General features: G+C 45.0%; 1 protein-coding gene across 3 annotated transcripts; it reads left to right on the top strand.

Moving 5' to 3' along the window:
• The first annotated feature begins 777 nt into the window (after positions 1–777).
• On the top strand, positions 778–24,044 carry LOC106822346 (sialic acid-binding Ig-like lectin 5). Of its 3 annotated transcripts, none has more exons than XM_070499197.1 (9): positions 778–935; positions 1,014–1,400; positions 1,615–1,893; positions 2,144–2,191; positions 2,992–3,249; positions 3,341–3,625; positions 3,833–3,932; positions 4,717–4,798; positions 4,964–6,880. In XM_070499197.1, the coding sequence occupies exons 1-9, from the start codon at positions 899–901 to the stop codon at positions 5,222–5,224; spliced, it is 1,737 nt and encodes a 578-aa protein (XP_070355298.1). In that variant the 5' UTR covers positions 778–898; the 3' UTR covers positions 5,225–6,880. The 3 variants fall into 3 exon arrangements, with proteins under 3 accessions (XP_070355298.1, XP_070355299.1, XP_044615712.2); XM_070499198.1 differs by lacking the exon at positions 4,964–6,880 and adding an exon at positions 23,778–24,044 and having other exon boundaries at positions 784–935; XM_044759777.2 differs by lacking the exon at positions 4,964–6,880 and adding an exon at positions 14,076–17,195 and having other exon boundaries at positions 784–935.
• The last annotated feature ends 903 nt before the right edge of the window (positions 24,045–24,947 follow it).

The raw sequence follows: 24,947 nt of genomic DNA, 5'->3' as shown, positions 1-24,947 counted from the left end.
CTTTATAGCTTCTATAGTTTAAGAAACTTTCTTTTAATCCCACAACTTGTTAGTGAGAGTGTCCAAACTGTTGAAGATCGTTGTCAAATTTGGGGAAACGTTGATCAATTCCTTTCATAAAACAGCTGTAGGATTCCAGGTTATTTCCACACATCACTTGGGCCCTCGCCCTGGCTTTGGAAATGGGGCGGTGCATGTGAAGGGCCCTGAAGATTGAGCTTCTGTGCTGAGGTCTAGGCTTTTGGGGTCCCCGTGGAATGGGGACATCCTGCTTTGCAAAGGCCGGTGCTCCCTGGCTGCACCCCAAGACCCTCAGATCCGTGAAACCAGCAGGCGAGTGTCCCAGGTTCCAAAAGCCCCTCAGAGCAAAGGGCTTTAACTCTCGGCTTTCCTCATGCAGTTCCACCCTCCACTGGATTTGGGTCTGCAGCTTCCTTTCTTTCTTGCCAATGCTTGAATGGTTTCAAGGAAATTCAAAGTTATCCTTTTCCAGAACATTCCGTGCATTTCAGCTGGAGAGTGGGTCCCCATGAATCACCGGACTAGCCCTCCTTGCTGTTTCTAAGTGCTCTGCCCCCTCGGTGACCTCACTCTTGACTTCAACAGCATTTGGGAGGCGATCACTTCCAGGTTCACATCTGGACAAGCCTCTCTACCCCTGGGGGCCTCGGTATATTCACCTGCAGTGCCGGGTGCAGGGAGAGGGTGGGACAGGACGGTTTCTCAGCCGCTACTTCACCCCACTGCCTGTGGTTCCTAGTTCCTGTTCCGTGGTGGCGACAGCTCTCCCTCACCCACTAGCTTCCTGTTGGGGCTTCCTCAGCCTCACCCCACATTTGTGGCATTTCCTTCCCTGACAGGGGAGCTGGACCCGGGCTGTGGCCTGGCCAAAGCAGACATGGTGCCCCTGCTGCTGCTGCCCCTGCTGTGGGGGGGTGAGTTGCCCAGGGGGAGGGATGGACATGGGACGGGGAGGGGCCGGAGCTGCAGCTGAGTGTCTGTGTCCCCCCCAGGGTCCCTGCAGGAGTATCCAGGGTACCAGCTCCAACTGACGGAATCGGTGACTGTGCAGGAGGGTTTGTGTGTCCTCGTGCTCTGCTCCTTCTCCTACCCCTGGGATCGGAGGAGGAATTTCCCTCGTGAACTCTACATCTACTGGTTCTGGAATGGGGATTCCTGGCCCTACTCTATACTTGTGGCCACAAACAACCCAGAGCAACAAGTGGATACAGAAACCCAGGGCCGATTCCGCCTCGTCGGGGACCCCAGGACCAACAACTGCTCCCTGAGCATCAGAGACGCCAGGAAGAGCGATACAGGCATCTACTCCTTCCGAGTGGAGAGAGGATATTATGTGAACTATAGTTACAGAGATAAGAAGCTGCATTTGCTGGTGACAGGTACAGCAGGGGCCCCAGGAGGGGACCCTGGGATGTGGAGACACTCATCTTAGACAGAACATTGGAACATTCCTTGCTCCAGGCATTGGGCTGGGCTGGTCAGAGGGATACAGGACCCGGGTCAGTTCCGAGTCTGAGGCTCTGGTCCCTCTCAGGGTCACACCCTGGGTCCCCACCCCCCTGGGGCCCAGGCATCTCTCTGTCTCCTCCTCAGACCTGACACAGAAACCCGACATCCACCTTCTGGAGCCTCTGGAGTCTGGCCGCCCCACAAAGCTGACCTGCAGCCTGCCAGGGTCCTGTGAAGGGGGACGACCTCTCATGTTCTCCTGGGAGGGGACGGCTCTTCACTCGCTGGACCCCAAGACCCTCCGTTCCTCAGTACTCACCTTCACCCCAAGGCTCCAAGACCATGGCACCAACCTCACCTGTTGGGTGAAACTCCAAGGAGCTCAGGTGGCCACGGAGAGAACCATCCAGCTCAACATCTCCTGTGAGTGCTGGAGGGATGGTTGGTCCCTGAGGGCAGATGGGGCTGTGTGTGTAGAGTAGAGGGAGAGAGTGAGGGTGAGCTAAGCTTCAAACACGCAAGCATTCATCTGAGCCCTGGGAGTCCAGGTGGGGAGCGTGCAGGAAGAACAGCAACCTCCATCTTCTCCAGTTTCCACCACCCTCCTTGGGTGCTGGCTCAACTTCCATCCCCCTCCTCACCTCTGAAACGGGGCTGTGTCTTTCTATCCCAGATGCTCCACAGAACCTCACCATCCATGTCCTCTCCGGAAATGTCACAGGTAGGAAAGAACCTCTCCTCTCCGGGGTTGTGACCTGCCCCTGGGGCCGACTCTGAACAGACAGGGTCTATCAGAGCTTGACTGAAATCAGATATGGGAAGAGCAAAGATAAAAATGACCGCCTTCCGGGGGCTGGCCCCCTGGCCGAGTGGTTAACTTCGTGTGCTCCGCTGCATGCGGCCCAGTGTTTCGTTGGTTCGAATCCTGGGCGCAGACATGGCACTGCTCATCAAACCACACTGAGGCAGCGTCCCACATGCCACAACTAGAAGGACCCACAACTAAGAATATACAACTATGTACTGGGGGGCTTTGGGGAGAAAAAGGAAAAAAATTTTAAAAAATTTTTAAAAAAATGACCACCTTCCTCTCCCCTACCTCCTGTGTGCCTGAGTGCATGCACACACACACACACGCACACACTCTGTTCAAAGTGCATTTCGCCCTACATGGCACTGCCTCTGGTTCTCCTCCTACTCCTCCACCCCAGCATCCTCAGTCTTATTTCCTGCTGCATTCATGGAATCTGCTTCCTGAAGCCGTGGAACTCTCTGTTCTCTCCACCAAACAGTCCAGGCATGTCCCAGTGGACATTGAGCCTCCCCTGAAGAGATGAGGCCCAGACACTTTGGGTCAATGTCCTAGGGTGTAAAGACCCAGCCTTTGAACCCAGACCCAAGCCAATAGGCTAGGGGAGGAGAGGAAGATGCCAACCATATCCTGGAAGGAGGGAGGGATGGAAACTGTCAGCCTCCCAGAGCTCACTGGCTCTTGAGTACACTCTCTCTTTCTTTCTCCAGAACTGAAACACCCAGGGAATGGCTCATGTCTTCAGGTCCTGGAAGGGGCATCTTTGCTCCTGGACTGTGTCACCGAGAGCAACCCTGAAGCCACAGTTAGCTGGGCCAAGATGAATGGGACCCTGAGCCCCTCCCAGGCCAGGAAGCCCAAGATCCTGGAGCTGCCCTGGGTGGAGTTGGAGCATGAAGGCAAATTCATCTGCAGAGCTCAGAACCCACTGGGCTCCCAGCAGGTCTCTCTGACCCTCTGTGTGCACTGTGAGTTCGGTGGGAGGGGACTTGGGAGGCAGGACACCTGGGTCCTGGGGAGGGCAGAGGCATCACTGACCCTTATCCCGCCTCCCCACAGACCCCCCAAAGCTGCTGACACCCTCGTGCTCCTGGGAGGACCAGAGTCTGCGCTGCAACTGCTCATCTCGAGCCCACCCAGCTGCCTCCTTGGGCTGGCGGCTGGGGAAGAGGCTGGTGGTGGGAAACCACAGCAACGCCTCCTTCACAGTCACTTCCAGCTCGATGGGACCCTGGGCCAACAGCTCCCTGAGCCTCAGCGGGGGGCTCAGCTCCGGCCTCAGGTTCAGCTGTGAGGCCATGAATATCCATGGGTCCCAGAACATCACTGTCCTGCTGCTGCCAGGTCAGAGGCTGAAGTAGAAAGAAGTTATTATTCTAGAAGAGATGAAGCTTGGAGGGAGAGGGGCTGGGGCCTGGACAGAAAGTGATTGCTAGGACAGGTGCTCCATCTCTTGCCTGAACAAGACCCTAGAGCAAGTTCTGCAAGGAGATGGGAAGACAAGAGACCGAGGCCTGGGAGTGTGTCGTCTAACACCCATCCTCTCTGCAGGCAATTTGGTATCCTCGGCGGGAATGGTTTCTGCAGCTCTTGGAGGTGCTGGTGCCATGACCCTGCTGTCACTCTGTTTGTGCCTCACCTTCTTTTGCATGTAAGCCTTTGTCCTGGGTCGGGGGTGGGGTGGGGGGGGCGGGGTGTGTGGTAGGAAGTGTGGTGAGAAGTCACTGAATTGCAGAAATGCATAGCTGAGTAGAGTAGGTTTAGAGGCATCTTTTTTGGTGGTGGGTAACAGCTTTATTGAGATATAATTCCCATACATTTAAAATGTACAGTTCAGTAGCTTTTAGTATTTTCACAGAGTTGTACATCCATTGGCACCGTCAATTGTACAACTTCTTCATTAGCCCAAAATGAAAAAGAAACCAAAAAAAGGAGGAACTCTGCACTCCTTCCTTGTCATCCTGCCCTCCTCCTCCCCCTAGCCCAAGCAGCCACCAATCTATTTTCTGTCTCTCTAGATTTGCCTATTCTGGACATTTCATATACATGGAATCATATACTACATGGTCCTTTGTGGTTAACTTCTTTCGCTTAGCGTGATGATTTCAAGGTTCCTGCATGTTATGGCACGTGTCAGTTCTTCATTCCTTTTCATTTCCAAACAATGCTCCGTTGTATGGATTGGGCACATTTTATTTGTCCATTCGTCCACTGATGGATATTTGGGTTGTTTCTACTTTTTGGCTCTCATGAATAACACTGTTATGATCATTCATGTACAAGTTTTTGTATGTAACAAGGGTCTTTAGTGATGGAAACTCAGTCTTGGCCAAACCCCCGGTTATTCAGGAGGATGGAGTCCTCACTTGCATGTCAGGAAGGTCTCCAAGTCTGGTTCCAGGATCTGGATGCAGTGCAATGGTTTCTCCCCTTAGAGTGAAAACCCGCAGGAAGCAAGCAGCCGGGAAACGAGAGGGCACGGATGATGAAGATCCTGTCATGGGTACAGTTGCCTGGGTGAGTGATGTGGGCATCGTCTCATGCAGTGGGGGGCCCTGTGCATGTCCATTTGGTGAGTCCAGGCTGAGCTTCTTAGCATTTGTCCAAATCTGCTCTTCCCTAGTCACCTGGGCAGACACCTGGGAATTGACTTCCCTTCTGTTCTTCCCCTTCATTTCCCAGAGTGAATGGTCCCCTGGTCATCCTCTTCCTTCAACCCTGCTGACTACTGAGCCTACCTCACCTCTTTGCCAGATAAAGACTGCCAGAACAGTCTTCCAAATTCTATTTACTTTCCAGCCATTCTGGAATTTCAATGTTGTTTGCTGCCACTGCTTGGAGAATCAAGTCACATTCCTGGATCCGATATTTGAGGTCCTTCTTGAGATCTCCCCTGATGGCCACTTCAGCCTCTGGTTCTGCCCCATGGTCCAGCCACACTGACCTTGTCACTGTCTCTATACAATGACTTCTTTATGACTTGGAGCCTTTGCATGGACAATACCTCTCACCTGAAGTGCCCTCCCTTCTGCATTTACAGCAGACCACTTCATCTCATTCTTCTAGCTCCAATCAATATCAACATCTCCTACTCTGGGAAACCTTTGTCATTTCCTTCTCCGTCAATGTCCATCCATCCTGTTCTGTGTCCCCGAAGCCCCATGTGCATCCCTGTGCAGAGGGGCACGTCACACATCACTGTATTTACCTGTCTTCACCCTCTCATTGTCCTTGTGAAGGCCTTGGGGACAGAGGCTGGAATTTTGTCTCACTCTGTCCCTGTCCTGCATGTTCCCCCTCCCCTTATATAAAGTTGGGCTGTGTTAGATGGAATTATTCAAAATGCTTTGTTCATCACCAAGCCTTTATCAGTGGAGCAAGGCTTGTTCTCTTTGACTTACTTGTTTTTATTCATAATGTGATAAGCAGCTGTGAACCCACCATCCAACTCAAGACCTCAAACGCTGATAACTTACATCTGCCCATATTGATCTCTGACCCAGCCCCAGTAACCACTGCTCTGAATCTTTTGTTCGTAGTGTTATCACATATATCTGTATCTGAAATATACCCTATTTAGTTTAACTGCTTCTGAACCTACAAAGGGGGTCACGCTCCAGGCCCTCTTCTTGGACTTGCTTTGTAGACTCAGCATTATGTTGTGAAGATTCCTCCATGTTGTTGCACAAAGTTGCAGTTCCCATTGTATAATATGTCATTTTATGATTATTATCTAAGCTTGAACTGGTGGACATTTGAGTTCTATCCAGATGCTACTGTTACAAACATTCTTATTCATCTCACTGTATTCAAGTGTAAGAGTTTTTCTTTAGCATTACTTAAGCGTCTATTATTAGGTCATAGCGTATGTGAATGTTCATATTTACAAGATCGTGACAAATGGTTTTCCAAAGCATTTCCATCCATTTATACTCTTATCTGTGCCTATGAGATTCTGTTGATCGACAATCTCTCCAGCTCCTGGTTTTCCCAACTTTTTTGTCATCTCACTATCTCATTATGGTGCTGATTTTCATTTCCTTGGTTGCCGATGAGGATGAGAATCTCTCTGCGTCTTCACTGGCATATGAACACCTCCTCTCTAATATACCTGGTCACATTTGTAGCCCATTTTTTCTGTTGGGTGTTTGACCTTTTCTTATTAAATTTGTTGGAGAGCTTTATATATTTTTATACTACTTTTTTGGTTATACGTATTGCAAATATCTTCTCCCAGTGAGTAACTTGTCTTAAGTTCTTTACTGTAATATAAACATATTCAACAATCTTCTCTTTTCGATTGAGTGCCTTTTGGGTCTCATTTAAGAAAGTCTTTCCTGGGGTTGGCCTGGTGGCACAGCAGTTAAGTGCACACGTTCCGCTTCCGGCCCGGGGTTCGCCAGTTCGGATCCTGGGTGCGGACATGACACTGCTTGTCAAGCCATCCTGTGGTCGGCGTCCCACATATAAAGTAGAGGAAGATGGGCACAGATGTTAGCTCAGGGCCGGTCTTCCTCAGCAAAAAGAGAAGGATTGGCAGCAGTTAGCTCAGGGCTAATCCTGCCCGCCCCCCCCACCCCAAAAAGAAAATCTTCCCCATCCTAAACTTCAGACATTCAAGTATAGTTCCTACTAAAAGTTTTGTTTTCTTTTTGACATTTGAAGACTTAATCTAACTGGAGTTGATTTTTGTGTGTGGTGTGCAGTATTGATCTATGTATTTTCCTCCTTCATTTGTAGAATATTCTCTCCCTCCCTCCCTCACTAATCTGCCATGCCACTTCTGTCGTATATCAAAATTCTATACATGTGTAAGTCTCTTTCTGTGGTGTCTATTCTGTTCCAACTGTCAATTTCACTGCCTCTGAGTCAGAACTGTCTATAGAGTCAACAGAATCTATAGACTCAAAAATAAGTCCTAATGTCTGACATAACAAGGTCTCTTCCTTAATCTTCTTCAATAATGTCTTGACTATTCTTGAGTCTTTGTTCTTCTATTTAAATGCTAGAATTAGTTTGTCAAGTTCCCCAAAATATTCTTCTTGCTGTTTTGACTGGAATTACATTGAATCTATAGATCAATTCGGGAAGAATTTACTTGTTTACGAATTCAAATTTTCTTATCCTCGAAAGCAGATATCTCTCTATTGGTTTAAATCTTTTTTAATATTTTCAACAAAGAAGTAGAATTCCTTCACACAGGTCTTACACATATTTTGCTATTTTTTCTTTCTAAATACTAGTTTTTGTTACTGTTATAAAATGCTATCATTTTAAAAGTGCATTTGCTGATTGCTCATTGCTGGTATGCAGAATGAAAATATCTTTTGAAAATACGTGAGGTTGTTTTTTGCAATTCAAAAAACCACAGACTGGTCTTGGGTGTCATTTCCGTCATGAATCAGCTTGTCCTTTTGGGCTTTAGGTCCTGAACAAGAAACACCTGGTCCCGTGCATTTTCTGCAGATCTTCTTCTAAGGGGTTTCAGATTTCTACAAAAGATTCATTCTGCAGAATAAGTGATGGGGAAGTGAGCACACTCAGACTACCCCATCCGGCAATGGAAGTCCTTGTAACACCTCAGATTGTGGGCAGTATGTGACTACAGATTGTTTGAACAGTAGCCACTTTCCTCATTTCCTCACTATTTGTCCACACACAGCTTCTCCTTTTACTTTCCTTTTTACTTTCCTCAACTTCCTGAAGGAGTTGAGGCCCTCTCCTGGGTTCCTCCAGCCTCTTCACTATAAATGTTCATCTCTGTGTAGTGACACCCACATCTTCTGGGGCATCAGCAGTCTCAGTGCTGAGAATTCTCTTCATTCTCTCAGTAGATGCAGGAACGAGTGACACACAATGACATATTTAATTGATCTTATATTCTTCCAACTTGTTAACCTCTCCTGTTCATTCTAATAATTTGTATACAGACATTGAAGTATTTTTATAGACTTTTTTTAATTAAAAAAATATCACAAATTGGTCTTGAGTGCCACTTAGAATCTTTTGGGATTTCAAATTAGTTGATCATATCTTCTACAAAACACAGTTTATTTCTTCACTTTGATCCTAAACACTTCCTTCCTTTTTCCTGTCTTCATATCCTGGCTAATCCTCCAAAGTCAAATAGAGGTGGTGAAGCTGAGCATCCATTATTACTCCTGTTTTTGAAGAAAATGCACCCAATATCTTGCCATTTAAGTTGGTTTTTGGTCGTAGGATTTTTTTTTAATAGGTAACCATCATCAGGGTAAGGAAGTTCCTTCCGATCACTAAACGATTTAAGTTTTTATCATAAATTTCTGTTGAGCTTTTCAAATGCATCTACTGATATGATTTTCCCCTCCTCTCTTACCATTGTGAATGACACTTCATGGTTTTCTAATAGAAACTACTCTAGCATCCCTGAGAAAGAACCAAATTGTTCATTATACATATATATGTGTGTGTGTGTGTGTATGTATATATATATATATATTTTAATACCCTAGTAAATTCAGTCTGCTATCCTTTGGTTTAGTGTGTTTGCATCTATGTGCATGGGCAAAATGGGCCTTCATTTTCCTTTCTCCTCCTGTCATATGCTTGTTAGAGTATCAAGATAATATTGAAGAATTGGAGAATATTCCTGCATTTTCTATTATCTGGAAGAGAGTGTATAAAATTGGAATGACCTGTTTCTTGAATAATTAATAGGCGTCACTAGTAAAACCACCTAGACGTGCTCTTGTTTCTATGTGCAATTTTTCTGATTCGGTCATTTTACATGTTCTTCCGTGAGCTTTTTTTTTAAGAATTTGTTCATTTCACCTAAGTTTTATCATTTTTTGATGAAAGGTTATGGGTAGTACTCTTTTAATTTTATTCTGTTGGGTTTAATTGGGATTACTTCCCCTTTTACATTCCTGACCAGTCTTTTGTGACTTCTCTCTTTTTTCCCTAGACAAATCTTGTCAATTGTTTGCCTATTTTGTTATTAGTCTCAAGAAACCAACTTTGAGGATTGTTAATTTTATCGCTGTATCTTGGTTTTCTATTTTATTTATTTTGACTCTCATTTTCTTAGTACCTTCCTTCTGCTTGCTTTGGCTTTTTCTGGTGTTCTTTTGCTAACCTTTTACACCAGAAACTTAGCTTATTAATGTATAACACTCTTCCTTCATTATAAAAGCATTTACGGGTAAACTTCTTTCAAAACATCGCTTTAACAACACCCATTATTAAAATTTGTTGACTTGATCTGTGGCCTGGTGTGTGATGAATTTTTGTGTGTATTTCCCGTGTGCTTAAGAAGAAGGTATGTTTTCTGTTTCTTAGATTCTATATCAATGGATCAATTGGCCAGTGTGTTAATCGTATTGTTCAAATCCAAAGCTTTACTAATAGGTCTTCACGGCCTATCAATAATTGATAGAGGGATGTTGAAATCCCACATTAGGATAATATATTTGTCAATTTTTTCCTGTAGTTCTACCAAATATGTTTCTTATAGTGGATGTACTTTTAAATTACAACCATATATTTTAGGAGTCTTGCATCCTCTTAGTGAATTGAACAAAACACACGTAGTAATTCTCTCTACTCTTCTTGATACTTTTTGCTTCAGAGTCTATTTGGTTGGATCTTAACAGAGATACACCAATTTCTCATTGGTCAGTAAGGCTCCTGATATTTTTCCACCCTTTTTCCCCCAATACTTTATTTATGCTTTAGCAATGATTTTTGTAAACAATATATAACTAGTTTTTTTAAAATCCAATTTGACATCCTCCGTTGAGTCCACTCTATCTGTGTTTATTGTGGTTATTGATATATGTGGATTTCTTTCTACTATTTTACCTTCTCCTTTCACTTGGGTCCATTTTTTTCAATATTTTATTTTCTCCTTTCTTACTTAAAAAATTGATACCTCTGTATTACAGCTAACAAAAGAACTTGAGCATGCTTCTATATCTGTTGGTTTCTCCTCCTCCCACCTTCCACAATTTTGGTTCCATTTCTAGATCTCCAGTTTTCGTTCTCGGTGATTATGAACATATTTAACATTTTTCTATTCGTTGGTCTTTTTTTTTTAATACACAGGTACACATTTTACTGAAGTATTTTGTCACCTTTATATCTCATATTTATTGCAGTGTTTCTTGCTTTTGTTATCTTTATTTGAATTCTTTTTGTTTGAATTCTCCCTCCCACTGTGTTTTCAATTGGGTTTTGCTGTGTTAAGATGTCTGAAGACTTGCGTGTCTGAAGATATTTTTTATCCTCCTACATTTGAATTTCATTTGGCAGGATATAAATTCTAAGATCATGGTGATTTTCCTTCAAAGCTTTAAACATTTTACTCCACTGCTTCTTGTACTCTTCATCGCTGTTAAGAAATCTTATGTCTGTCTGAATCTTGCACATTTGTAGGTAATCCATTCATTTTCCCTGGAAACTTTTACACTTTCTCTTTGGTTTTGATTTTCTTAAGATTCATTACAGGGGCTGGCCCCATGGCATGGTGGTTAAGTTTGTGGCACAGCTTCAGCAGCCCAGGGTTCGCTGGTTCAGATCCTGGGTGCAAACCTACACGCTGCTCATCAAGCTATGCTGTGGTGGTGTCCCACATAGAAGAACTGGAATGACTTACAACCAGGATATGCAAATATCTGCTGGGGCTTTGGGGAGAAAGAAAAAAGAAAAAAAGAGGAAGATTGGCAACAGATGGTAGCTCAGAGCCAATCTTCCTTGACAAAAAAAAAAAGAGAGAGAGAGAGATTCACTATAGTGTGTTAGGGTGTGGGTTTCCCCTTGTCTCTTTTCTCGCATTTGTGGGCCCCTTTCAGCTGAGGTGGCTCATCTTTCTTTAATTCTGATAATTTTATCACCACTATTTACACTCAAATATTTCTCCTCTTTTTATTTCCTATTTTTCACATTTGGGGACTATTATAGTTTGAATTGAGATTTTTCTCTTTCTATCCTCCATCTACCGTAACTTTTCTTTCATATGTTCTATTCTGCATCCTTCCCTACTCTAGGGGAGGCTTCAAACTGCCCTTCCAGCTCATGAACTTGCCTCCCATCGTATTCATTCTGTTCTTCAGCCCATCTGTCAGGTTCATCCTATTATATTTTTCAGACATAATATTTCCACTTTTTACATAGTTATATACATAGTTCCTTTTTAATAATTTACATAATTTCTTGTTTTACACACATAGTTTCTGATGTACATAATTTCTTAATCTTTTTTTTTTTTTTTTTTTTTTTGGTGAGGAAGATTCACCCTGAGCTAACATCTATTGCCAGTCTTCCTCTATTTTGTGTGTGGATCATTGCCACAGCATGGCTGATGAGTGGTGCAGATCCTCACCCAGGATCTGAACCCATGAACCCCAGCCACTGAAGCAGAGCATGCTGAACTTAACCACTATGCCGCAGGGCTGGCCTCCATAATTTCTTACTCTTTCTTGCATGCTGGTAATAGCATTTCTTACCTCTTTTAGTGCATTTAGTATGTTTAGTTTAAATTCTTGATTAAAGTGTTCTGATGCTTGTGCTTTGGAGGTTCCATCAGCTTGTTTTTCTTCTGGGACATTTACACTCCACAGGCGTCCAGTCTTCTGACCTGTGAGCTCGTATTCCCCTGGGATTTTAGCTACTCTGTCTTACAGTGTCGATTGGGTGAGGGCGAAGGGCAGATGCTGTCTGTGTCAGCTCAAAGGAGAGAAGGAGACAAGCCCTGGGGTGGAGCACTCCCAGGCACCAATCACAACTGATCGTTCCCACTTCCCATCTCCCCAAGAAAGCAGCTCAAGCCACCCTTTTGCCTTCAGACCCTCAGGGAGAAGTAGCATTGAGCCAGGACTCCTCTTGGATTTTGATCCACCAGACTCAGGAGTTTGGAAAGGAGAGAATGGACAAAAGAATCCCAAAGGCCGGCAAAGCTCCATCTCTGCTTTCTTCACCCCAGTGGGCCTTTGGTGCTTGTCCAAGGAAACCTGCCTGTCACTGCCCTGTCCGTGTTCTGAGTTCTGCAACAAGAGGATAGGCAGTGATTGTCCCAGGGCAAGGGTGGAGGAGAGAAAGGAGTAGAACTCAAGCATATTTGAGGTGGCTTATCCTCTCGTCAACAAGCCAGTCTCCCTGGCCGTGGGATGCAGCGCCCCACCGTCCCAACTCCATTCCTTCAAATTAGCCTTTACTTTCCTCTCTGGATTTCAATGTGATGATTGATCAATCGATCGACTGATTGATTTATGAAATTTTGTCATCCCGTAGCTCTGTAGTTCCTCCAAAGTTGGATCTTAGGAAATAGAGCCAGTAGTGTGGATGAATTCACTATCTTGACAGGCACTACCGGAGAGAGAACTTTGTTTTTCCCGTTATTTTATTTTCTACCTTTCTGGGCACTTTCATAGTGTAGGCAGAATAGTAAAGTGATGAACTTTAGTTCAATTTCCTGCGTTCAAGTCCTGGAATTACCCATTTCCAAAGTGTGTGACTTTGGGACAAAAGAATTAACCTCTCTGTGTCTTTGCTTTCTCTTCTGAAAATGAATCCATTGAGATGTCAGGACCCGTCTCACTGAGTTGTTACAAGAACTGCTTAGAAGAGCGCGTGGGGACAACCCTTACATGTATTGCCTAATATTGCTATTCCCTCTCTAACAAGGAACTGCATGAAGGCAGTTATCTTGAACTGTTTCAGTCCCTCTTACACTCCCATTTGCAAGAATGGCACCTAACTCATAGCAAGCACTCAGCAAAGAGATGTTGAGTGAAAGAATGAACACATCCCTCTCTCCTGTTCATTAATCTAAGCTGTGTCTTGTCTTATGAGTCTCAATTTAATCTTTTTTTCATAGAAGATAAGGCTATTAATGGACACACGTCCTTATTTCCCCCTCTTTGGTTGCAGTAGGGTCAATGAACATAGCTGCTTTGTCATTTCATCTCATCTTGCTCACACCTAATACGGGTAGCTCCCTCCAGATAGTCTATTTTTTTCTGACATCATGAAACCACTTTTCCCTAATCTCCAATCCTTTTTCCCCCTTTTCTGAGCTAGTATTTGAAGGATAATGTTGCCTTCAACACACTTTTGTATAGCGTGGTGGTGTAGAGGTTTGGGCATATGTGGGAGAGGAAAGGGAATTGTTCACCAGTGTCTGGGTACCATCTTTACTGGGGACATGAGTTCTGCTCTATTTTTGTTTTCATTTTATGGAACTTGGGTCCAGGATCCATAAGTGCCATCTCTTTTCTGGTTTCTGCATAAAATATCTCATCACACACATCAAAGTTGGAAGTTTGCTTTGTCTATAATCTTGGTCCTTGTCTATCATCTGGTCCTCCTAGCAGACTGTAAGCTGCCTGAGGGCAGGGTCTTTGTCTGCGTTCTCACACTGTCCATCTGGCCCCTCACCCAGGACCCGGCACAGGGGACATGGCCAATTACACGGCAGGCCTGGGTTTGATTCCTGGCTCTGTCATTTACTAGATGAGTGACTTTGGGCAAGTTACTTAACCTCTCCCTATCTCAGTTTCCTTATCTTTAAATGGGGATAATAAGAATATAATTCATACTGGGATTTGATGAGGATTAAATGCAATTAGTAAGCCCTTGATATGGCCTAATCAATTGTAGTATCACAAAATTTTAAGTGAATGAACAAATAGTTGAGTTCATAAGAAATGTGTATGGAATAAAAGGATGAATGAGTAAATTTACCATCAGCCCAACTTCCCCTTGGGGGCCGTGCCCACCTTTGTTCCTTCTCTGACTCCCTTCTGTCCCCTTTCCTCAGGGTTCCAGGCAAAAGCCCCAGCCAGAGAGCCCCCCAGAGCAAGTGTCCCCTGCCGGAGATGCCCCTCCCTCAGAGGAGCAACAGGAACTTCACTATGCCTCTCTCAGCTTTCACCAGATGAAGTTTCAGGAGCCTCAGGACCAGGAGGCCACCAGCACCAACGAGTACTCTGAGATCGGGGCAAGCAAATGAGGACTTGCCCACAGCTCAGTCCTGGCAGAGGGAGCACAGCCTCTGAGGCAGAAAGAGGAAGTCAATGACTAAGGGAAGCCTGAGGAGCTGTTGCAGCAATATTAACATTAACTATGATATGAGCATCCCCTGGTAGAGCAGAAAAAAGACAGGTGATAGGATTAGAGACTTGGGCTTAAATGCAGGCTCCAGCACTTCCTAACGCATTGGTCTCAAGCAACTCACTTCATCTCTGGGTGCCTCAGTTTACCGTTCTGTAAATCAGAAATCGTGCATTCCTACCTCAAAGGTGGTTGTGAGCATTAAAGAAATTGGCATAGGGAAATCAACCCACAGAGATCCCGGCTTAGGGCATGTGCTCAGTGCCTGCTGGTCTCTCTTCCTTCTACAAAAAGGTCCTGTTGGCAAGTTCTCCTGAGGCTGAAGTGACCAGGCACAGGGGACAGAGAAGCAACTGGTCGATGTTATTTTTCTTCCCAGAATGCTTCAAAGCCTCCCCAGGGAACGACTGGCTCCTCAACCTGGCATTTGGTTCATGATACAGCATCTTATAATCTCTCTGTGGTCATCTCCTTCCTCTACTTGTACTTGTCAGTTTTTCCCACTCATTCCTCCACCTCCTGATCTCCAGTCCCTTCACCATCTCATTTGTGGGCTCCAAAGTGATCTTTCCAACAGCTGGAGAGCTAACTGTCTCTCCTGCACAAACCCATTCATGACTCCCTGGCCTTGGACAGTACATCACAAGCAACTGCTCCTGGCACTTGAAATCCTTCATAACCTCACTGCTATCTACTGATCCATCCTCTCCTCTTGGCCATTCTTTTTTTTTTTTTTTTTTTGAGGAAGATTAGCTCTGAGCTAACATCTGCCACCAATCCTCCTCTTTTTGCTGAGGAAGACTGGCCCTGAGCTGACATCCGTGCCTATCTTCCTCTACTTTATATGTGGGATGCCTGCCGCAGCATGGCTTGCCAAGCGGTGCCATATCCGCACGCGGGATCCTAACTGATGAACCCTGGGCTGCCGGGCTACCAAAGCAGAACATGCGAACTTAACTGCTGTGTCACCCGGCCAGCCCCATTGACCATTCTTCTTTAACCCTTCCATGCTGGTTCATACCCATGTCTTTACAATTTGAGATCCCTCTCTTGGAGGCCATGCTGCCTTGCTTTTATCTGGCTTACGCTATGTTGTCCTTCAAACTTGAGTCATGGACAGATTTGGATTGAGAAGGTGGATTGGACAAAGAGCTCATAGTTTCCCTCCTTTAAAGTTGAACAAATTTAATTTATTTTGAAGAAAGCACTAAAACAAACACAGCCCCAAATTCACCAGCAGCACTGTAGTGTAAGTGCTAACCATAAGCTTTCTTGACCGTAAGTTTTAATTGTCATCAAGCTTTTGATTGCTGAGCCATCCATTTTGAAGACGTGCATCCCAGATAAACGTATTGCCAGCTGTACAACTAGAGAAAGAGCCAGGCGGCCCCGTTTGTGAACCTTCCTTTTTAGGAAGCCATAGGTGAATTATATAACTGACCTCTTGAGTTACCCTGCTTTTCCCTTCCTGCCCTTTAATTTCTGCTCTTATGTTTTAAATTTGCCAGTAGTGAACCCGCAAAACCATAGACACCCCAGCCTCAACCCCAGTAAAGGCAGAACCCCAGGTCCTTACTGTCTCTGGCTCTCTATACCCGCGATCTCGCTGAATGGCCCTCGGGGTGCTGTGTCTCCTCCAGGACTTTTGAGTAATAAAAGTTGATTTTTCAAAGTTTCCTGATGGTTGCTGCTGAAGCGTGTTCTGCAATCATAAAAACAACCACAAAGGCTGGTCCAGCCACAACCTTGGCTCCAGTCAGGGAAATGTTTGTGGGGCTCATCTCAAATAAAACAGGCCCAGGTGAGTGCCCCCAGCAACACAAAACAAGCACCCAAACCTGGATCAATTATTTGCTAAACTTTAGAAAGTGGCCACGAGGAAAGAAGTGGACAGTTCCAGCATGGAACCAGGAGGACATTGATTCCCGACATCCACTACCCAAACCCCATTTTCAGCACCATAAGGAGTTGAGTTGTGACTCTGGTTTTGGTAATGACAGGTTAGATTATTCTGATCAAGCCTCCTGCTGAAAATAACAAAATCCTTTGGAAAAGATGAAAAGGCAAAAAAAGAAAAAAAATCCCTTACTTTAAAACTATAGAATACCTGAAAAGAAAATGGGAACTTACCAGGCCAGAATTTGGGGACAAGCTTGAACCCAGAGAATAAGGCAGGATATCTAAGCCAAATACCAAAATTCCCAGTGGCATTTGCCCATACTCAACATGTGAGTTTTGGTTGTGTGGCCTTGCAAGGTCCTGGAAATGGAAGTCAAGACGCTGGCTCTGCCTAAGGTGGGAAGTTTCCTAGGGGATTACTTCCACACTGAGTTTGTATCGAAACTGGTGGCCAGATAGCCATTAATGATTAGATAGCTAGTGTAGGGAAGGAAGAACTATTCCTTTATCCTCTAGGTCCTTCTGGCTGGTCTAATAATTAAATTGACATGAGACAGAATAATAGGAGAAAATCCAACAAAGTGTAATAACATGTATACATGGGAGAAACCCAGGAAAACTGAGTAACTCGCCAGAATGGCCAAGGCCACCTTAAATACCATCTTCAGCTGGAGACAAAGGAGGATGTTGGGGGCAGTGGTTTGGGACTTCAAAGGGGAGGAAGGCAATTCACATGGAGATGGAAAAGCAAATTTGTGGTAAGCAAATGTTGACCATGCCTTTCAAAGACCATGAGAGATGAAAGGGACTTTGTTAGGTTCGTCCTTGTCTATCACACCTAGTTTATATTAAACTGTAGTTATCTTGTGGTATTAGTTCCTTCCTGGAACTGGCTTTCTATCTCAAACTCTTTTAGGTCGTTAGAGGGAAGGTCAAAGTTTCTTTCAGAGTCTTTTGTCCTTAAAAATAAGCCAAAGAGACACTATTTTTTTTTTTTTTATTATTGGCGCCTGAGCTAACATCTGTTGCCAATCTTCCTTTTTTTCCCTTCCTCTTCTCCCTGAAGCCTCATCAGTACAAAGTTCTATATTCTGGTTGTGGGTCCTTCTGGTTGTGCTACATGGGACAACGCCTCAGCACGGCCTGATGAGTGGTGCCACGTCCGCGCCCAGGATCCAAACTGATGAAACCCTGGGCCGCCAAAGCCAAGTGCAGGAACTTAACCGATCAGCCATGGGGCCAGCCCCAAAGACACATTTTGTAGTGGCCAATTCTGATTAGTAACTAAAGTTTTTTCTGCAGGCAATTATCAATTGAGGCTTTCGTCATTTCCCCCCACAGCCCATTCTTAGTTGTGCTGCTTGTTCTTAAAAGTCATGTAGATAAGCAATATATTATCAGACTCCCATAGTTTCCTGATAGATAACATGTCTGATGTTCGGGTCACCATGATCACGGTGCTTAAGCTGTTCTTCAGGAACTGAGAGTAGACTTCTTGTTCAGTTTAAGTTGGTTGAGACCAGCGACCCATCAACTGGGCTTGCGTGAATGTCCAATAAGTGACCCTTTGACATCGGGGGGGCCGAAAACTCCACCCTCAGATCATGCAAAGACTGCCATTTTGTGAACATGCATCTTATGAAGAGCCCTGAATCTTGACTATGTTTGCACAGATTATTGAATACCTCACTTTTCCAGCCCTCCAATCATCTGCCCCCATACTTTAGACCACCTTGCCCCTTTATCCCATAAATATCCCTAATCCCCATTTTTGGGGAGTCGGATTTGAGAATTGTTGTCCCATCTCCTCACTGGCTGCCTTGTGAATAAACCCTTTCTCTTCTGCAAAACTCATCATCTCAGTGATTGGCTTACTGTGTGGTGGGCAAAACAGGCCTGGTTTGGTAACAGTATCAGTGTAACAGTGAGTCAAAGAAAACCAAAAGAACCCAAACCAGAGGAAAAAGACAGATCATCTTCAAAAGAGGAGCAGTTTAATTGACTGAATTCTCAGTAGCAACCATGGAGAGCAGAAGAAAGCAAATACTATCTTTAAATATCACTTTATATAATCTATACTTGGTAGAAAGCATTAAAAAATGAGGAAGCAATACAAATCTTTTAGAACAAATAAATGGTGGAGTTCCCTATAGAATAAAAATAAAAGATAGTTTTAAAATTCCTGACAATAGGGGCCAGCACAGTGGCACAGCGGTTAAGTGCCCACGTTCTGCTTTGGTGGCCCGGGGTTCACCAGTTCGGATCCTGGGTGTGGACATGGCACTGCTTGGCACGCCATGCTGTGGTAGGCGTCCCACATATAAAGAGAGGAAGATGGGCACAGATGTTAGCTCAGGGCCAGTCTTCCTCAGCAAAAAGAGGAGGATTGGCAGATGTTAGCTCAGGGCTGATCTTCCTCAAAAAAATAAATAAACAAATAAAATAAAACTCCTGACAATAATAACAGCTAAGTCCCAAGTGTGTAGGGGAAGACAAGTGTATTTTACATTTCTTAACATCAACATACTGTCTAGGAAGAGAGAGAAGTTCTCACTTACTGAAATCTTTGATAAGTTAATTATATGTGCAGTAATTTTTATGGCAATGACTACAAGAATAGAGTTAGAATGTATAACGTATAAACTAGAAGTCATTAAAAGTGTACTGTAAAAAAAACTTAGTAAATCAAAAGAAGACAAAAATGGAGAGATAAATTAATGTGGAATTGGTGGCACATATAGAAAATAAAATATAATGTGGGTTACTTACATTGAATATAACGGGATAAATGCTTCAATTAAAAACAGAGAGCTGGCTTGGAATAATATTCCATCCATATGCACCTTATAATATATGCATCTAAATTGTAAGGATAGAGATGGACAAAAGGAGACGAAATTAAGGTGACAAAATTATATACTATGCCAACATTAATGAAAAGAAAGCTGGCATGGTTCTATTAAGGTCATCCAAAATATATGTAACTACATTATTCCATTTGCGTGAAGTTCTAAAGCAAACATGTTGTGTAAGAATAGACACGCAGGTGTTATGCTTATAGGCAAAGGTAGGGGAAAAAAGATGGCCCCGAATGTTAATACAGTGGTAACCATGAGAGGCTTGGACAGGATGGAAAACAGAGGGAGACTGTGAGATTCCTGGGGAGCCTTCAAGTTCTAGTTCTTGACCTGAGAGATGACCACACAGTGTAAACTATAAATATATATTTATATAATATAAGCTATATATCATGTATTTATAATATATTATATATTTATAACTATATTTATATTATAGAAATATAATATATATTATACATTAATTATATTTAAACATATTATATATTTATATAATATAAACTATAAATATCTATAGTTTGCACAATGTCAACTATAAAGATATTTTTATAACCAATATACGTAAATATATTTCAAGCTAGGAAGTGTCTTACGTTCTGATGGCCACCTTTGTGGAAAAATTTCAAGAAAGAATAATGTTATTAAGAGGTGATGATCAAAAGGTAATAAAAACTCAGCCTTCTGGCCAAAAATCTTGATGGATTTGACAATACCAACGTTGAAAATATTGTGGTAAAGGACACTTCAGACAAAGTTAATAGATGGCAGACTAGAAGGAGGTATATCTTCAAGGTATCAGACCAAGGAGAGGTTATCGGGTTATGAGGAAGCAGGGGAGGGGCATGGCAGTTGGAAGGACCGTCTGAGTAAAGGCCAGGGGCCTGCCTTGTCCTGAACTTGGGAGGGAGGTATGGCTAGGGTTGAGCAAATGCTGCAGGGAAGTTAGTCCTGGCAGAAGTGGGGCAGTTCAGGTCCCCCAAAGCCCCTCCCCGGCCTCACAACAGCCCTAAAAGCTCCTGAAGGCAATGGTGTCCTGCTCCATTACACAGATAAGAAAACAGAGGCTCCACAGAATGTCCTGGTTCACGATGAAGTTAATGTTGAATCTGCTCTGTTCACTTTTGAATCTCTTGCACCTAACACAGTGCACAGCCAAGATAAATGCTCAATATTTATTTATGAATGTTTCAAGCAGCTTAGCCTACCCCCAAATATAGTTAATTTCATAAGGCGAATTCTTATATTGTGAGGTCCAGTGGGAAAATATGCAGCGTGGAAACAGCTAACAGTGTCAGCTGGCAGTGGGCAGTAAATACATTGGACCAATATTTCTTCTTGTCGTTATTACCAGTCTCTGTATATTCTTCCCCACTTATGTCCAGCTTCTTCCCCAGTCCCCTTTTCTCCATAGCTGGTCTCCAGAAACCACCCTTTCTTTAGGTCACAGTGAGATCTTAATTCTTAGTGGTGGCCTGACTAGCTCCCCTAAGACACATAAAGTTCAATGGGAAACTTCCACTTTTAGGGACATTCCAGTGGCAAATGCTAAGTAGAATCCACTCCTTCATTCATAGTGAGCATGTTGCATGTCCACCAGCAGCAGAGGTTCCCGAACTAGTTGAAAGATGGTGTTGGTGGCTGGTCCCTTGAGATGTGACCTTGATCCCTGTAGAGTTCGCCTCCTGTGGAGCGGGGAGGGTGGTGCCTCTCCTTCTGCTCTCTGCTGCCACCATCAGCCCTGGACTATTGCCTGATGGTCTCTATCCCTTTTAAATAAAACTCTTCCTCAGTGTGTATCATCTGCTCTTCTGAGGCCAGTGTGGAGTTGGTTCAGGGGCACTCTTTATGGCGTCAGGTGTGTGGGTTAAAATCCCAGCCCCAAAATGTGCATCAAAGATGTGAGACCCTGTGAAGGTCATTTACCACACAAGTCTCAGTTTCCCTCTCTGCCAGATGAGAATTGTTAACCAGCTCTGTCTCAGATCGGTTGTGAGAATTAAATGGGACAATATATACAAAAAGGCACAGCCCTGCGTCTGGCACCCAGGGAACTTCAGCGAACATTCATCTCTTTCCTAACCCTTTATCTGCCGGGAAATCCAGGCACAGACTTGCTACTCAAAGTGTGGTCCAAGGGTCGGCAGCATCAGCATAACCTGGAACCTCTGAAAATACCTTGTTATTCTTTGTTCCTTAGCGAGGCTGGCACAAGTTTAGAAGAATGTTAAGCCAATATGAGAGGTGAGAGGAAAAGTAGAGAGATGAGCCCAGCCTGCTCCCACCCCTTCCTCTGACTCCTCCTTCCCAAGAGGGATCTGGCCTTTCCGAAGCCCCTCCAACTTAGGTGCCCTGCTAGCCCAAGGCTCAGGACCTCATGCCTGTGAATAGAGGTCCATGGCAGAGGAGGGAGTTTCCCGAGACCAGCTATGCTCAGAACCATGGACAGCGCCCACCATTCGGGGTGCGCTTCCGGGGTCAAGCATGAGGGATGGAGCGCCCCCTGGGGACAGAGCCTTTTCTCATCCTGATGTGACAAGCACGGAGAATGTGGCCAGTGACATTTTCTCCTTCAGGAGAGAGGTGCTGGTCATGGGGCAGCCAAGCTCCTCCTCAGTCTCCTCCTGAACATCCCCTCATCCTAGAGAAGTTGGGACTTAGCTTTGGAAAGACAATGCATTACACAGGCCGCTGGGTTTCTTGCCTCTCAAGGCCGACTCTACCCTCGCCTCCTCCAGAAAACCTTCTTTGTGTCCAGACTCCTCTCCTTTTCCCCCTCACTTTCCAGTGAGTCGATATTTTGCTCTTGCTTTTAATCCCTTCTTTGTACTGTCATGGAGCTCTGGACGACAGAGAACATGATTTGTCATTCTTTTCTCTGCCTGATGCTATGCCAAGTCCTGATTCAGCTCAAAAGAAAGAATGAAATATCAGAAGTCTAGTTGAGATGATGCATTTGGAGCCGATGGGTCACAGAAATAAGTCCTCAGTTTTATTTCATTCTACATGAAGGTTAAATATTCAAATCGGGGAAAGGATCCTGTGGCCTCAGTGGACCACAGCTTGGAAAGAGTTGTCATGAAGGGCAGAGAAAGCCAGGAAAAGTCAGGGAAAAATGGTGGTAGAGTAAGGAGATGGAGATTCAATAGGTACCATAAAGAGGAGAGGTCTTGTGGGGCTGGAGGAACTGTTTAGAAGTTTGAACTCATTCTGAAGATGTGCAGAGCTCATGAGAAACCTGAAGATGGGCTGAGGTTTCTCAAGACACACAAGTCTAGGGTCTTTCTCACTTCAAATTGACACCAGAAATCCACAAACATCACACCAAAGTCTGGGGCTGGAGCCAGGGCCTCAGTTCGCAGTTTCAAACCCTGACCTTAAGGGGGCCCTTGCAGATGAGTATGAGTTCAGCCATCCTTTCTTGAGGCTTCTTATGTGACCATGCCTGGGCTGAGGGCCAAAATAGAGAGAGGATTCAATTTCAGGTTGGTTCTGGCCCCTATAGTCTTCTCCTCTGAGAGATGCTGCAGGAATTCTAAGTGAGCAGAGAGACCACACTCCAACCATTTTCTGAAGGAGGTGCGGATGGACAATTAGAGGAAGCAACGTGAGTGGGGAGGAGGATGGAGGGGGCCATCTTGACAGGTTATCACTAGTGAAGAGCTCAGCCTTCACTTCCCTGATAGTCACTGGGGAAAAGGGGAGCTTCTGACAGAGGGAGGATTTGGGGATAGCCCAATCCAGAAAGAGCCCCTAGATGCCTGCTTTTTCTGCAGCTTCCCCGGATCTCCAGATAGAAGGGACGGATCTGGTCAAGTCAGGGGTCCCAGACTTGCTCCCCACAAGCCCAAGCTGCTGCTGCTCCTCCTGCTTTGAGTGTGGAGGGGTCAGATGGCTGCAGGAAATGTGACCTCATGGAGGGTCCTCAGTCTCCATTTGGGGGTACAACTTGGAGAAGCATGCAGGGTAGGAGCTGCAGGTATGAGAATTGGGGACATGGTGTAGGGCAAAGCGCCTGCATATCCTCGGGCTCTGACCTCCTCTTATCCTGAAATTTATGAATTTACTCTAGAATAGTCTACGTCTTCTGATTTATGGCAGGGGACAACATATAACATGATCCTCCTATGCCCACAAACAGGCCAGGTGAAAAGTTGCAGGAGAGGACCAAGGACCTTGGACCAATGCCACCTCCTTGGAGACCTCCACCTACAATTGCTCCCTGAGAAACAGAGATGCCAGGATGGAGGAGAGCCAGACATTGTTCCTTTGGGAGGAGAAAGCTTCTTGGGAGATACTGTAATGAATAGAAAACACAATCTCTGAACGTGATCTGTAGGGTAGGAGCCTCCACAGAGGGTTAGGTTGAAGGAAAGCATGAACAGTCCTCCTGATATCCTACTTCTCTGAGCTCCAGGTCTCTTCCCTTCCTCCCCAGTGTTGACTCAGATACCTGACATCCACATCCTGGGGACCCTGGAGTCTGGGCACAAGGAGATCCTGACCTCCCTATGCCAGGGCCTGGTGAGGGGCTAGGATGCCTACCAACTTTTACTGGCAAGGGGTCACTCTGGGACACCCTCTCCCCCAACACGCACGCTAAGGTTGTGATGATGTAGAAGGGTCAGTGCATCCTTGCATCTTCTCCACTCCAGGATTCCCAGGCGGAATTAGATCCAGTCCATGGCTGCTGGTTCTGGGAAGGAGCCATCCTCACCTGGATGCTCCAGTGACCACACATGACGGAGTCTAAAATGTGTAAGAAGAGGGCCAGGGCAAATCTACCTCCTCTGAGACCTCCAGACCAGCAATTGCTTGCCAAACATGAAAGGTGACCGGATGTGAGGCACAGGGACACCCAAGCTCTTTGTGAGCATGACAGGTACTAGCTGCGGCTGGCTTTAAATGAGGACATGGCGGGGGGGGGGGGGGTGTGGTGTGTGGGGACATGGGGGATGCAGTGGGTGCAGCCCAGAACAGGGAGGGCATGGCAACTCTCAACTCATCTATTGGGTGACTAGACTCAGAGTGGTGAGGCCACAGAGCAAATAATCTTATGGTGTGGCTCATGAGTTGGGAGCAGGTTAGCTGGTCCCGGGAGAATTAAGGCCTGTGGGGGAGCCCCTCAGGGGATGGCATCCTAGAACCTTAGGGGTGGAGGGGCTCAGGGCATGCAGGAAGGTTCAGCAAATTCTCTAGTTCAGGTGACACAATCCTGACAGTGGCTTGCCAGGTTATTTCAAACCAACCTTCCTATTGGAAAAGAAAAAAAACTAGGAAATCTGGATAAAATATTTTAAATGTTTGGGGTCAACAGAGAGAAAATTTGCACAGTGAAGATGGAAGAAGCTGGAAGTGAAAAGAGGTGAACCAAGTATTTGGAGCCATTATTTTCCTCAAATAGAGTGCTGGTTCTGAGCAGTCACTGAGAAGCTGGGTGGAACGTACATGAGTCTCTTGGGGCTAGAAGGATAAAAGATGTAGTTGAATTATGCCACAACTAGAAGGACCCACAACTAAAATATACAATTACATACTGGAGGGGCTTTGGGGAGAAAAGGCAGAAAAAAAAGATGTACTTGAGGGCTTGCCATGGAGGAGGGGCCCTGGTAAACATTGCAGTCTTGTGGTTGGCATCCTGAAGAGGAGGGTGGACTGGAAATAGATGAGACCCCTTAAGGATTGAAGCTTGGTTTTGGATTCCCTCAATCTCTGATCAGATTGAAGTGATGCACCTGCTACAGGCAAGAGTAAATGTGCTCCAGAGGAAAAGAATATGACCCAGAGTCTAAAATCATCTCTAAAATTTATCAGAGGTGTATCAC

The sequence above is a fragment of the Equus asinus genome, chromosome 26, assembly GCF_041296235.1.
Source record: "Equus asinus isolate D_3611 breed Donkey chromosome 26, EquAss-T2T_v2, whole genome shotgun sequence".
NCBI classification, from domain to species: Eukaryota; Metazoa; Chordata; class Mammalia; order Perissodactyla; family Equidae; genus Equus; species Equus asinus.
The sequence above is the reverse complement of the archived record's forward strand: the minus strand, read 5'-3'. Positions and strand labels throughout refer to the sequence as shown.